Here is a 12,228-nt window from a genome sequence, read left to right on the forward strand (position 1 = left end):
TTGTGTGGCCCACAGAGAGATTGAGAAATTCTATTTAATGTGGACCACGGTTCAGGTAGATGCAGCCAGCTTATGGTGAGTAAAGCAATATTTATTAAAATAATAATCATTACACACAATCCATTATGGTTTCATCACCTAAGGGTAAATAATTATGAAAATGTATCAGTGAATTAATATGTATATATAGTCAACAATATAAACATTTTAACTTGGGTGAGTTTGCGGGCCAAGTTCGGCTCGGTCTACTTGATGGATTAACTGCTATGTGGCAGTGAGTCACTTGGGAATTACTTAGATTTATTTATTTTTTAGATTGCCACCACGGGGGCTAGTTTATTTGGCACTCCCTTACATCCTGTGCAAGGTGAAGCGCAGAAGCATTTACAGCGCCCTTTTGGAAAGTATGCATAGTTCATGCTTGCCTTTGTGACTCTGCATTAAGCGCGTAAAAGCCTGAAGGGTCATGGGTTTTGTCAGCAAGTTACATAAATTGACAGAATGATGAGTGTGTGGGGAAAATTCCCGGTACAATTTAGCTGTTTATGGCAAAGTGTGGCAGGTCCCTAATAATGTCAAATGCCAGGTCTGTCACTAGGAGGAGGGATATCTGGTCAGGGAGGGAAGAGGTGTTGGTAACGGCTGGGGACCTGTAGGAGGAGGTCAAAGGGCAAGTGAGGATGTAGTGAGAGAGGGTGTGAGAGTCGGGTTGACCACAAAGTTTACAAACAGTGCGGCCAGGCTCAGGGTTGCTAATGTGCTAGGTGTGGTGTAGTACAGTGGGGGTGGAGGTGGTATGGTGTGGTGGGACAGGTACAGTAGGGGTGGAGGGAGGCACATTGACAATATTGAGGGACATACCTTTTAGTGTGGTTGTGATGGCGTGTGCGTCGACATGCCGGTGGGGTACGGGTAGCCGGGGGTGGTGTCCTCAGGTCCAATAGGTAGCCCTGGTGGAGACAGCACAGACACAGGAGTGGGCGCGGCTTGCGGTGGGTGGAGGACAGGTTGAGGCACCAAGTGTCGTGAAGATGAGGCAGGACTTCGCTCGGGGGCAGCAGGACACACCAGGGCAGTAATGATGGCAGATGGCGGTGGGGTAGGCCGTGAGCAGGGGGGGACTCACAAGGGGACTACCAGCTTGTGTCAAACCAGAAGAGAGGAGTGACTGGGTGGCAACAAAGTGCAAGAGTAGGTCGGAGACAGTGGTACAGAGTGTAACGAAGAGTTTTTCAATATGGTTGGTAAATTCTTGGAAGAGGGATATGATCTGTGTCATGTCACTGGAGGGGGGTTGTGGGAGGGGCACTGGTAGGAGCACAAGGCCTGACAGTGTCAGAATAGAGACAGGGAGGAGGCCCAGTAGTAGTTGAGTTAGGAGATGGCCGGGACTGCTGTGTTGCAGCCAGGTGAGGCCAGGCAGGGGCAGGTGTTGTTGAAGAAGGCGTTGCTGGAGACAGAGGGAGGCAGCCTTCGGAGAGGCTTTTCCCCTGGGACAGATGGGCGATTGGGGCATTGCCGTGAGTCAGCATTGTGCTGGCCTCCACAGTTACAACACCTGGGATCAACTACATGGCCCACACCACCCCCATTTAGGTGGCGTTTGATTTTCTGGGCACAGGCGGCGGAGTTATGGTTACGTGAACAGAAACTACATCTGGGACGATTACGTCGGCAGCAGGCGGTGAAGGTGTGACCCCAATGAGAACAGATAACACAAAATGCAGGCATAGAATGATAGGGTTCTACATAAAGTGTGGAGAGGATTGGGTGAGCCTCCACAGTCGTTGAAACAGTGTCACCACGCCGGACACTGGGACACCTCAGCCCACACAAGTGGAAAGACCCACAGGGACAAGTCAACCCACACAAGAAGAAAGACCCACAGGGAGAGCTCAGCCCACAAAAGTAGAAGGACCCACAGGGACAAGTCAACCCACACAAGAAGAAAGACCCACAGGGAGAGCTCAGCCCACACAAGAGGAAAGACCCACAGGGACAGGTCAACCCACACAAGAGGAAAGACCCACACCAGACGCAAGTTACGCACAACCACTGGATCCAGCTGACTGGCCATCTGTAATTACTGCTTCTATCAGAACAGATCTGATTATGAGAGGTCCATTTCAGGTAGACCCAGATTTTCCTTTACCCAAAGTCAAGATTATAGAAGCTTTCATCACTACCACATGCAGAGAATTTTAGTGAATGGAGAAACGATTAAGCGAAGCTGGTTGGTTTACTCCAAGTAAAACAATGCCACCTACTGCTTTTGATGCAAACTGTTTTCTGTGAAAGATTGCAAGATAATAAAAGAGGGACAAACTGATTGGAATAATATTAGCTATTTACTTTCTGTAGAGGACACAAAAATAGCCCAGAGCACATTAAGCACATGAGAATGGGGAAAGATTTGGAGCAGTGCCTGATAACGTAGGTAGAGTGATTTGCCAATCAACTCCCCCCCCCAGTGCACAAATAACTCTTTATATCGATTTTCCCCGAACATCATTTTATCTCTTGTGGATTAAAAGATACCTGTACTATGTAGATTGTAGAAGAATGTGGAAACCAAATATGAGTCCATTACTTACCTTAGTTTGGCTGCCAGTCTCTCATAGGGAGGAAAAAGAATTCTAACGCCTATTGCTCGCCCCACCACTCAACATATTTGACAATTTCACTAAAAGTAAATGTAGTTGAAGCTTTCAACATCACTCTCAATGGATCTTGAATGTTTCTGCTATATGTAGGTACAGTATATGTATCTTCCGGTAACACATACGCATTCGTTCGTAATCTTAAATACCTGTACAGTACTGTATATGGTGTATACAATATATCATCAACATGACATTTTGTGAGGTTTCTGAAATGGAAGGTAGAGAAAACGTACATCTTAGTGGGGGGACTCAAGAAACTGACGACTGAAAACGCCCCGTACTTGACCCTGTACGATATAAAAAAATTTCGCGTGCTGCATTCAAAACACTGAATTCGAGAATGTATGTTGCACTCCTTCGCTTATCATTCGAGAATGTATGTCGCAGTTATCGGGTTACAACATAAAATTCGGTTTTGTTATTAATTTAAGTAAATTAATTCTGCATCGTTACATACTGTGTACTGCACCTGTACAGTAACTATTGCATAGCTACACTTCATGTCTTAATTTATGCTTAGTGAAGTGATCAAATTTATTTTAAAAGAAAAATTATCCACATATTTCACAGACAAATATATTAATATGTAATACTGTGTCTGTATACAGTATACTATATGCAAACTGTAAAATTTAAAATAAAATTGTAAAAACTTTTTGCTTAGTGTTTCAGGTAGTTTTCCAACAATACACAAACATTATGTCGCCATTTGTATTGAAATGATGTTTTCTCTTACAGGTACTGGAGAGTCTGGCAAGTCAACATTCATCAAACAGATGCGTATTATCCATGGTGCTGGTTACAGTGATGAAGACAAGCGAGGTTTTATCAAGCTGGTCTTCCAGAATATTTTTATGGCCATGCAGTCTATGATCAGGGCCATGGATCTCCTACAAATATCGTATGGGGATTCAGCTAACATTGTAAGTGTTCGTACTGGTTGGGATTGTTAATTCAAATGCAAAGTATAATACCTGTATTGTATAAATGTGTGTGTGGACACACAAAACACATACAAATAAATAATAATGGGAAAATACTCTCACAAATATATTAAAAATGTGACACTCTACCCTCAGGTCCGTGTTTTAATAAATAAAGCACGGTCTTGAGGGTAGACTTACATTTTTAATAAAAATAATTCTGATTATTTGTGAGAGTATTTTCCCATTATTATTTATATGTATGTGTTTTTTGTATGTGTGTGTGTCTACATAATACAGGTAAAGGAAATTGCTGTCTCTAGAACGAATGGCTCCCTGTCCCAGCCGCGAAAATGACGGCAACTTTAAAACTACCCACAGACATTCTTGGGTTATCCAGGGTGTCATCCGCGAATAATAGAGGAACCCGAAATAAAAAATCCGCTAATTTGGGGGGCCCCCTGTACATGTTTAATTATATTAGGCTTTTTTTGTTTTAAATGGTCAATTTTGTTTGTTTCAGAGAGTGATGTGTACTGCACCCAGAATGCTCTGTTAAATAGAGTATTCTGGGTACAGTACAGGCCCCTAGATAAAAAATGCCCTATTTCCAAAAAGTTAGGTTTGAGATATTCAACTTTAAAGATTGGTTTTCCTATCTCAATAACTAAGAAATATAAAAACAGGAGATTACACTGAATAATACTTCTTGCCTTCATCTACCGACTGTTGAGGGATGTGGAGGTAGGCCAGGGGAACACATTAGTGCCCGTAGCTCAATACTGTATTGTCTAAACTGGTGGGTATTACAAAATTTTATTTTGTAATATTGATGTACTGAATTCAAGAGGTTATACATATAATAACAGATATTACTGGTCTTTTACAGAAAGTCTTGCAATGATCATTAACTTCAGCATTACTGTGAATATTGATGTGCAGCTGTTTGAGTAACTTTCTTTTTGCATAGAATAATTCAGTACAGTAGTTAGTAAGAAAAGTGAATATGAAGTATAAGCTTGTGAGACACTCTTGTTAGCTCATCACAGAAATTCGTCAGCACTGTTGCCCAGGAAGAGGCAATAGTACAGCACTTGAGCTTTTTACAATGAAACTATTCATGTCCAATATAGAGTTTATAGATGTACACTAATGTAGGTCACATAGTCTCCTTTGGTTGGTGTAAAATGTTCAATTTGGTTTTACTTTTTGCAGTCCTTCACATTACAATAAACAGAGAATAATGGCATATTAACAAGATTCTATAAAGGCTGTTATGGAAACTGAGCAATCAAGATGGCAAATGTCTTAAGTTACTTTACTTTAACGTTTACATTTATTTTAATATTAAATTTAAAGTAATTTCTTTACCTGTGTGTGTCTAGGGGCTTTTTGGTTGAAATTATTTAGTTATAATACCTTGTAACTCGTGTCCAATTACGTAACAAGTGACAATCTGTTTGTCTTGTAAGCTTTACGAGTGAGTTTTTACTGTAGGTTTATCACATAGCATTACTGGGCTTAGTTGAGATAGTCAATTCCACTCTCATAGTTGACATGCCATTACCCAACACAGTAATGTATAAGAAATAGGACATGAAAAATATGCAAGTGATTTTTAAATATAATATACTTCTCCTAAATAAACACAGAAACAATATATACAAGGGTGAAAAGATGTACGCAGCTGTACTAATACATGTGAACTAGATGGCCAGTAGATTCCTCGTGTACAGGTTAGTGCTGGAACAGTGGATCACTCCACTGGTCATATAATTAGGGGTGAGGGGATAATAACAGAAATATTGATGGGCAAAGTTAGGGGTAGGAGGGCCAGGGGAAGGCAGAGGCAACTGGGTCCCCCAGAAAGATACAAAACTTAGGAGGATTGGTAAAAACAGCCCAAGAACGTTAAGAGTGGAGGACTGTGGTTGCCGACCCTCAGACATGAGGACGGTACAGTAATCTGTTGGAGTGAACCTGTTCTATACTCAACCATTTTGGGTGGGTTTGATGATTACAGTGCATAAATCAAGGTTAATTCACATGTTCAGATGTGTCATCTTTTTCATTTATTACAGTGCCACTGCTATTACTTGGAAAAACATTAAATATTTCAACTTTTCATGTCCATGACAGGAACATGCAGATTTGGTACGGTCAGTGGACTATGAGAGTGTAACTACATTTGAGGAACCATATGTCACTGCCATGAAGTCCTTATGGCAAGACACAGGCATCCAGCATTGCTACGACCGGCGCAGAGAGTACCAGCTCACAGATTCTGCAAAATAGTATGTTTATTGTAGTTGCTTGTCTTTATTATTAATTTGCTGCCCTTCTGTTATTTTGTATGAATATTGAAGAATTTCAGTATAATTGGTTTATAGATTAGGTTCAGTGATTTTTCTGAAAGGTGTGTGCCTGTGGATACAGTTAAAACTTAGTCATGTTTGTTTTGGCACTGTCATTTTGCCATTATGCCCTTTGTTGAAAATCTTAATAATATCTGAACTCGATGAAATTGGTAATTATTTTATAATATATCATATTTTTTCTCAAAATTATTATTAATGCTACTTATGATTATTGTCATCATCATCATCATCATTTTAGGTGCAGTAAAGTGGAAGCTAGAATTTCTGAGGTAGTTTCAGGAGATTATGTTTTCTGGAAATTTTGTGGAATAAGTCCAGTGCATAAACTTATGCTTTTAGATTTACTCACATTTATTATAACACTAGCCTCCCTATAGTCTGGTACAGTTCTTATTATAACACTAGCCTCCCAATAGTCTGGTACAGTTCTTATTATAACACTAGCATCCCTATAGTCTCTTACAGTTCATTTCAAAGGCATTATGGACTGCTGGGTTCCCCCTACAACCTGGTATGCATCATTGTTACACCCTCATAGGTTAATATCTCACAGTTGACAGCACTGCTGTATATTTTTTTCAGATCACTTAGACCAAGTTAAGAAGGTTTGCAAGATCTCTGGTCTCTTGTTACCCAGCTCATCATTTCTGACATGTATCAGAGAGGCTTGTAAATGTACAAAAGCGTTGTAAAATACAAAGCGAATGTGTTAGGTTATTTTATGTTTCATGGCACAGTGCTGGACTATTGGAGTAGATTGCTGGACAACAGGGAGCATAGGCAAATTTGAAAAGTACTGTACTATAATACAGGGTTGCTGGTGTACCGATATGTTACACTGCTGGGAGTCTAATGTGCAGTAAAACTTCAAAAATGAAGATGTCCATTATCCAGAAGTCTCAGAAAAATTACTCCTTTGAAAATTTATCATAGCACTGTAATTAAATTCCCCCTTGCTATGTCACAGCTCCTCGGCCAATCAGCGCACCCAGATGCTGTCTCCTTAGTTTTGGCGCGTATTGACACCAAGAACATACAGACTGTGAGGAGGTAGAAGTGGACAGTGACGAGACATATATTGACCTTGATACTGATGAAAGTGAGCCCATAACTCAGTCTTATAATGAAACTGAACTGTTGCCAGCATCAATATAATCAATGATTTAGTTGATGAAGAATTTGTGTGGCGATTTTTAGAGAGGGCAGAGAAAGACTTTGATCAGTACGTGATTGATTGTGACGAAGCCATTAAATTTATACACAATCCTCAGGATTTACTTAACTTCAAGTTGCTACGATCGTCAGGGATAATAAAACGAAGGAACTAAACAAAGTAAGATTGTAATACTCTTGTCATAATACTGTTTTTACCAAAGATTATGCAAACTTTCTCCATCTTTATAATTGTATGTTAATTAAGTTGGGGGGGGGGGTATTTTTTTTACGGGAATTAGCCCATTCGGGCACAGGTCGAACGACTCACAACGGGGCCTAAGGGGTGAAAAAATAAGAATGAAAAGAAATTAAAAATAGAACAGAAAAGGGTTATAATAATCAACACCACGAAGATGCCGGAAAACCAGCTTTTTAAAGTACGACAGATTGTATGAGTGTGGAAACACAGAAGGCGGCAGAGCATTCCACAGTTTGGCTGTGTGAGGAAAGAAGGGTGTACTATAACGGGTTATTATAGTGTGATCGACGAGAGCTGGAGTGTTGAGAGGCACATTTTTTTAAAGACATGGAGTGAACACTTCATTTGCAGTAGAACGTTAATTTAAAGCCACTCAATTTAAGATTATTGATTTAAAGCGACCCCCACAATTAAGGACAATGTTTTAATTTAAAGCAAATCTTTCCTATTTTGTGCGAGTCAATTTCGCGCCAAATGTTTCCCACCAGACGCGTCTCTGGGCACCCTACACGGCTGCTCGCCACCCTCACTGACACTCAAGTGAATGTACATGTTGTGTGACACTATCTCCTTCAACCACTGCCACTATGTCCAAGAGGCCAGTTACTACATCATTAACTACCCCAAAGGCCAAGAAATCAAGGCAAGCAAATACATTGGGGCAGAAAAACAAGGTGCCGGAAGCACTGCAGCGCGGAAATGGTGTTTCACGTGTATCAGATGCGTCCACAGCCACAACGCTAGACAGTGATGTGGATGGTGAGCTGGTCGAGTTGGGCTCTGCATCTTCAGAGGATGAATTGCCAAACTAAAGATGAGTGAAAATCTATTTTTGATAGCATAAAGTAATTAAAAGATAAATTGAGAGGAAAGTGACTGCTCGGTGAGTCAGGCGGGTGGTGAGTGGCACCGGCGTGACCACCCTCTCACATCAGCTGATCGCTAGTAAACAGACCATTTCATGCCCCATAATTTTAGCTGTGTTGATTTATGAGTGTTTGTTTTAACATTATACTACAAAAAACAATGTTTTGTTTGTTCTAGGAGATGGACTGAGGTGCATCTGGGTAGGCCCTCGGTCTTTTTAGTATTTTGTGTTTCTCTTAAGTACCAAACTAAATTATTCCATTGAAACAACACTTCTATTTAGTGCGAATTAGGTTTCAAGCGACCTCTCTTGGAACGTATCTCGTGTTATATCGACGTTCTACTGTATTAGTACAGTATTCATGTTTTGTTCAACTGCAGTGGAACAGTACATCCAAAGGGTTAATCTACATCGGAGGCTACCGTACCCTTTTATTCTTGTGAGTTGCTCACTGGGGCTAATCATATATGAAGTTTCATCTAGGGTTGTCCTATTAATCCTAAGGAAAATTTAGTACAGTACTTTTAATCTTTCATTTATATATTGTAATGGGTTCATTATTTGGTATACAAATAATTTATACAGGTGTGTTGTTGTTAAGTGGCAAAATTAACAATAAAGGTAAAGTTCATTCAAGGCTTAAAGGCTGGCAGGTAAGGGAATTGTGCTTTATCAGTTTTCTGTGTTTTTCAATCTAGCACCATACTTTTCTTCATATTTTTTTACCAGTTCATTGTTCATATTTATACCTGTTGACTCACTGTCCATACTTTTGAGTGAGCCAGCCTGGACTAGTATGAGGTCTAGTGTAATTGAGTGTCCACCTGTTTTATAGTAAGTGATGTTCAGTGCTATTGAACTCTTTTGGCTTAATGTAACTTTCGGTAGAGTGAAGATCACTTGGTAAGAATGCATTATAATTGTTATACTGGCAAACTTGCTCTTGAAGTGAAAGGAAACCTCATCGAGTTCATTATCCTTTAGTGGAAATTTCCCGTCTATTTATTATCGATTGTCAATGTCTCCTTAGTTCTGTATTGTTTGCTTGGAATGGATCAGTACATAAAGATTTGATGATCATTTCAGGCAATGCTCATGCACAAGCCAAATTGCACCTTTGGTAGATATGATTTCTTCCAGGAATAGGGATCTTATTCCCAAAACCAACCAACTATTTGTTACTGTGTATGAAATGCAAAGATATGGGATACTCTCTTAAAGTCATATCCCCAAAGCCTGTTAGGAATTTCTTCTCTCTCCAAATTTGCCTACAGAAGAGATTGACTTTTTTGGTGTGAATGTTTAATGTTCTGTTGCTTTGTATTTATTATTAATTTGTTTATCTTTTACAATAATTTTTATTTTGTGCCTAGTGGATTTCATTCTCTAAAAGTTACCCTTATTCATATATTCTAATGTCAATCAAAATTGTCTCACTCTGGATGTATTTCTGAACAATCAAGGTATTTAGTTTTCTTCCCATGACTGACTCCAGTAATCTGCAATTTGTTTGACAACCAGTTCTGAAGTATTTAGGCCCTGTCTTCCTATTATGCTTAGTAACTTATTTCTTGTAGTTTGTATTGCTTTTTGTATCCTTGAACACTTTCAATACTGTAGTAGCTAAATTATCTTTGTATCCCAACAGCTATTTAACAGATTTAGACCGCATAGCTGCCAAGGACTATGTTTCCACACTACAAGATATTCTAAGAGTGAGAGCACCCACAACAGGCATTATAGAGTATCCCTTTGACCTAGAAGAAATCAGATTTAGGTATGTTCTGCTGGCGGGTGTTGTGTGTATGCCTGGGTTGGTAGGTAGAGTGCTGACTGATGAGTTGATGCCTTGTTGATCCCTGTTCTGTTTACTTTGGGAGTTCTACCCTTAGTAATGTTAATTCATTTTCTATTTTGGAATTGGCAAACCATTTCAAAATGACCAAGATAACTTACATAGGCATCAGCAAGGTGGTGGTATTCATGTCTCACCGATGCTGCTCATCATCGCCATCCATCACTCTACACTGTCAAAGGAACACCGACAAAGAAACCTGTTTTTCTCTTGCAGTTATCTTGATGATTTGGAGCGTATCATTGCATCGGACTTCTTACCGACCGAGCAGGATATTCTTAGGGCTCGAGTACCAACCACTGGGATCATTGAGTACCCCTTTGATCTGGACTCAATCATCTTTAGGTATCAGACAATCTTGAATTCATAGGCCCTCCCCTGTCGGCCAGAGCAGAGTAGCTAGACCCCAGTGCCATAGAATTTTATTCCAGTGCCGTTGCCATGACCCAACATTGTGGAGGTAGAGTCCCTTTTATCCCATGTCAGCATTGCCATTGTTTTCAGATTGTTGTTTATCAGAATTTAAATTGCAACACTGCCCATGTCTCCCACAACAGCAGTACCACCCATTGTTTCCTGTAAGAATTAAAATTGCTGACTTTAATTTCATATAATTGTTGCAGTCACAGTTACCACCCATATTTCTCCCATATTTGTTACAGTTACAATTGTACCTCTTAGTAGACCACAGATTCTCTTCTAGAATCTGCTGTTGCTTACCAAAGTTTTGGTTCACACTTTTGATTCCCTATCCACCATTGGAATCATTATTGCGTAGAATGAAAGCAAGCTTTCAGTGATATATTTCTCGTCTTTTAATTTCAAGTTGAAGTGAATATAAGATAAAATAATTATAATATAGTGACAGTGCCACTTCGTAATGTAACTGCACTATAAGGCATGGAATGAGGGACCTGTTAACTGTGTTTAGATAACACAATTTATTTTTTTTTTTTTGGGGGGTTCTACGTCTTGTTTTGCCGTATGCATTATTTTAAACGTTAACAGAGTAAAAAAATAGATGTACATTGAGTAATCAGGCACCAACAATATATCACTGAAATGCAGCTAAAATATTCTACCCACGAATGTATGACCGCCGGCCGTCACAGTTTGTCTCTCCGAGAAGGGCAGGAAGCCGATGAAAACCTGTAGTCATTGTGCAACTGTTGCAGTACACTCTACATGTTTCCTCACCCTTCATACTTTTCATGTTTGTTTATTTGTTTTACCATTATTGGATCTAACCTATGTAATTGTATGCATTATCTTGTAGTCACAGTCATTTCATGCTTATCCTTCTTTATCATAGAAATGTAATGAAAATAAGCAGTTAGCATGTATATTTATGGTTCATATAGTGAAATGAACCTGACTATGTATAATAAGTCCACTAAGATTATAAGTGCATCAGATCTGCTACTTCATTATTGTTATTGATAAAAAAAAAGTAAACTATTTAATGGTGAAATTAAATCTTAGGTTTAGTATATATTTTGAATGGAAATTGTCTTGTGTTGATGTTATTCAAAGTAAAAACATCAATTTGAGGATAAAGTGAATTATGAGTTATGCTGCACTACCACCAAGTGACAAGTCTTTATTATGGTTATTCCCAGATAGTTAGCCTGTGAGAGAGAGGATGAAAAAAGAAAGAAAAATGCTCACTATGTTTGCTGTGTAGGGTAGCAGTCCCAAGTATTGAGTTATATATGTTCAGGAACTTGACAGTTCAGCCTTGTACAGCCATAGGCAATAACGCATCATAAACCCTGCCCTGGCCCTGGGATCAAGCTCTTTTTGCAAGGCTTGCGAGTCCATTGCCTTACCAACTCTGGTGTACCATGGTATTCTTTCCATGGTTAATTGAGGTGAAACAGTTGGTGTCTCTGTTATGTAACGTTCAAATGGCATAGATGGAAATCTTTTTTTATATATAATATTTTAAGAATGCTTTTAATAAATCTTCATCTACAAGTTAGGGGTGTCAAACATATAACTCAGGCACTGCATGCAGCCTACTGAACAGTTCTGTCTTACCAGCAGAGTACTAATGGCTCAAGGAGAGTCTTAATTTAACCTAACTTCAAATAATATTACTTTGTGTAAAAAAAAAAGAAAAAATCA

The 12,228-nt window shown here is 39.3% G+C and overlaps 1 protein-coding gene across 4 annotated transcripts in view; it reads left to right on the forward strand.

The window, feature by feature from the left end:
- The window catches only part of LOC121876245 (guanine nucleotide-binding protein G(q) subunit alpha), a 43,552-nt gene that overhangs the window by 10,569 nt on the left and 20,755 nt on the right, over nt 1-12,228 (forward strand). For 2 of the 4 annotated variants that reach the window (XM_042381259.1, XM_042381260.1), the window contains exons 2-4: nt 3,402-3,586; nt 5,726-5,880; nt 10,318-10,446. In XM_042381259.1, coding sequence (XP_042237193.1) covers nt 3,402-3,586; nt 5,726-5,880; nt 10,318-10,446 — 469 coding nt within the window. Of the gene's footprint in view, nt 1-3,401; nt 3,587-5,725; nt 5,881-9,894; nt 10,024-10,317; nt 10,447-12,228 lie in introns of all 4 variants that reach the window. The other 2 variants (XM_042381261.1, XM_042381258.1) reach the window with 1 other exon arrangement.

This window comes from Homarus americanus, unplaced genomic scaffold (assembly GCF_018991925.1).
Source record: "Homarus americanus isolate GMGI-L3 unplaced genomic scaffold, GMGI_Hamer_2.0 scaffold34921, whole genome shotgun sequence".
In the NCBI taxonomy this organism is placed as follows: Eukaryota; Metazoa; Arthropoda; class Malacostraca; order Decapoda; family Nephropidae; genus Homarus; species Homarus americanus.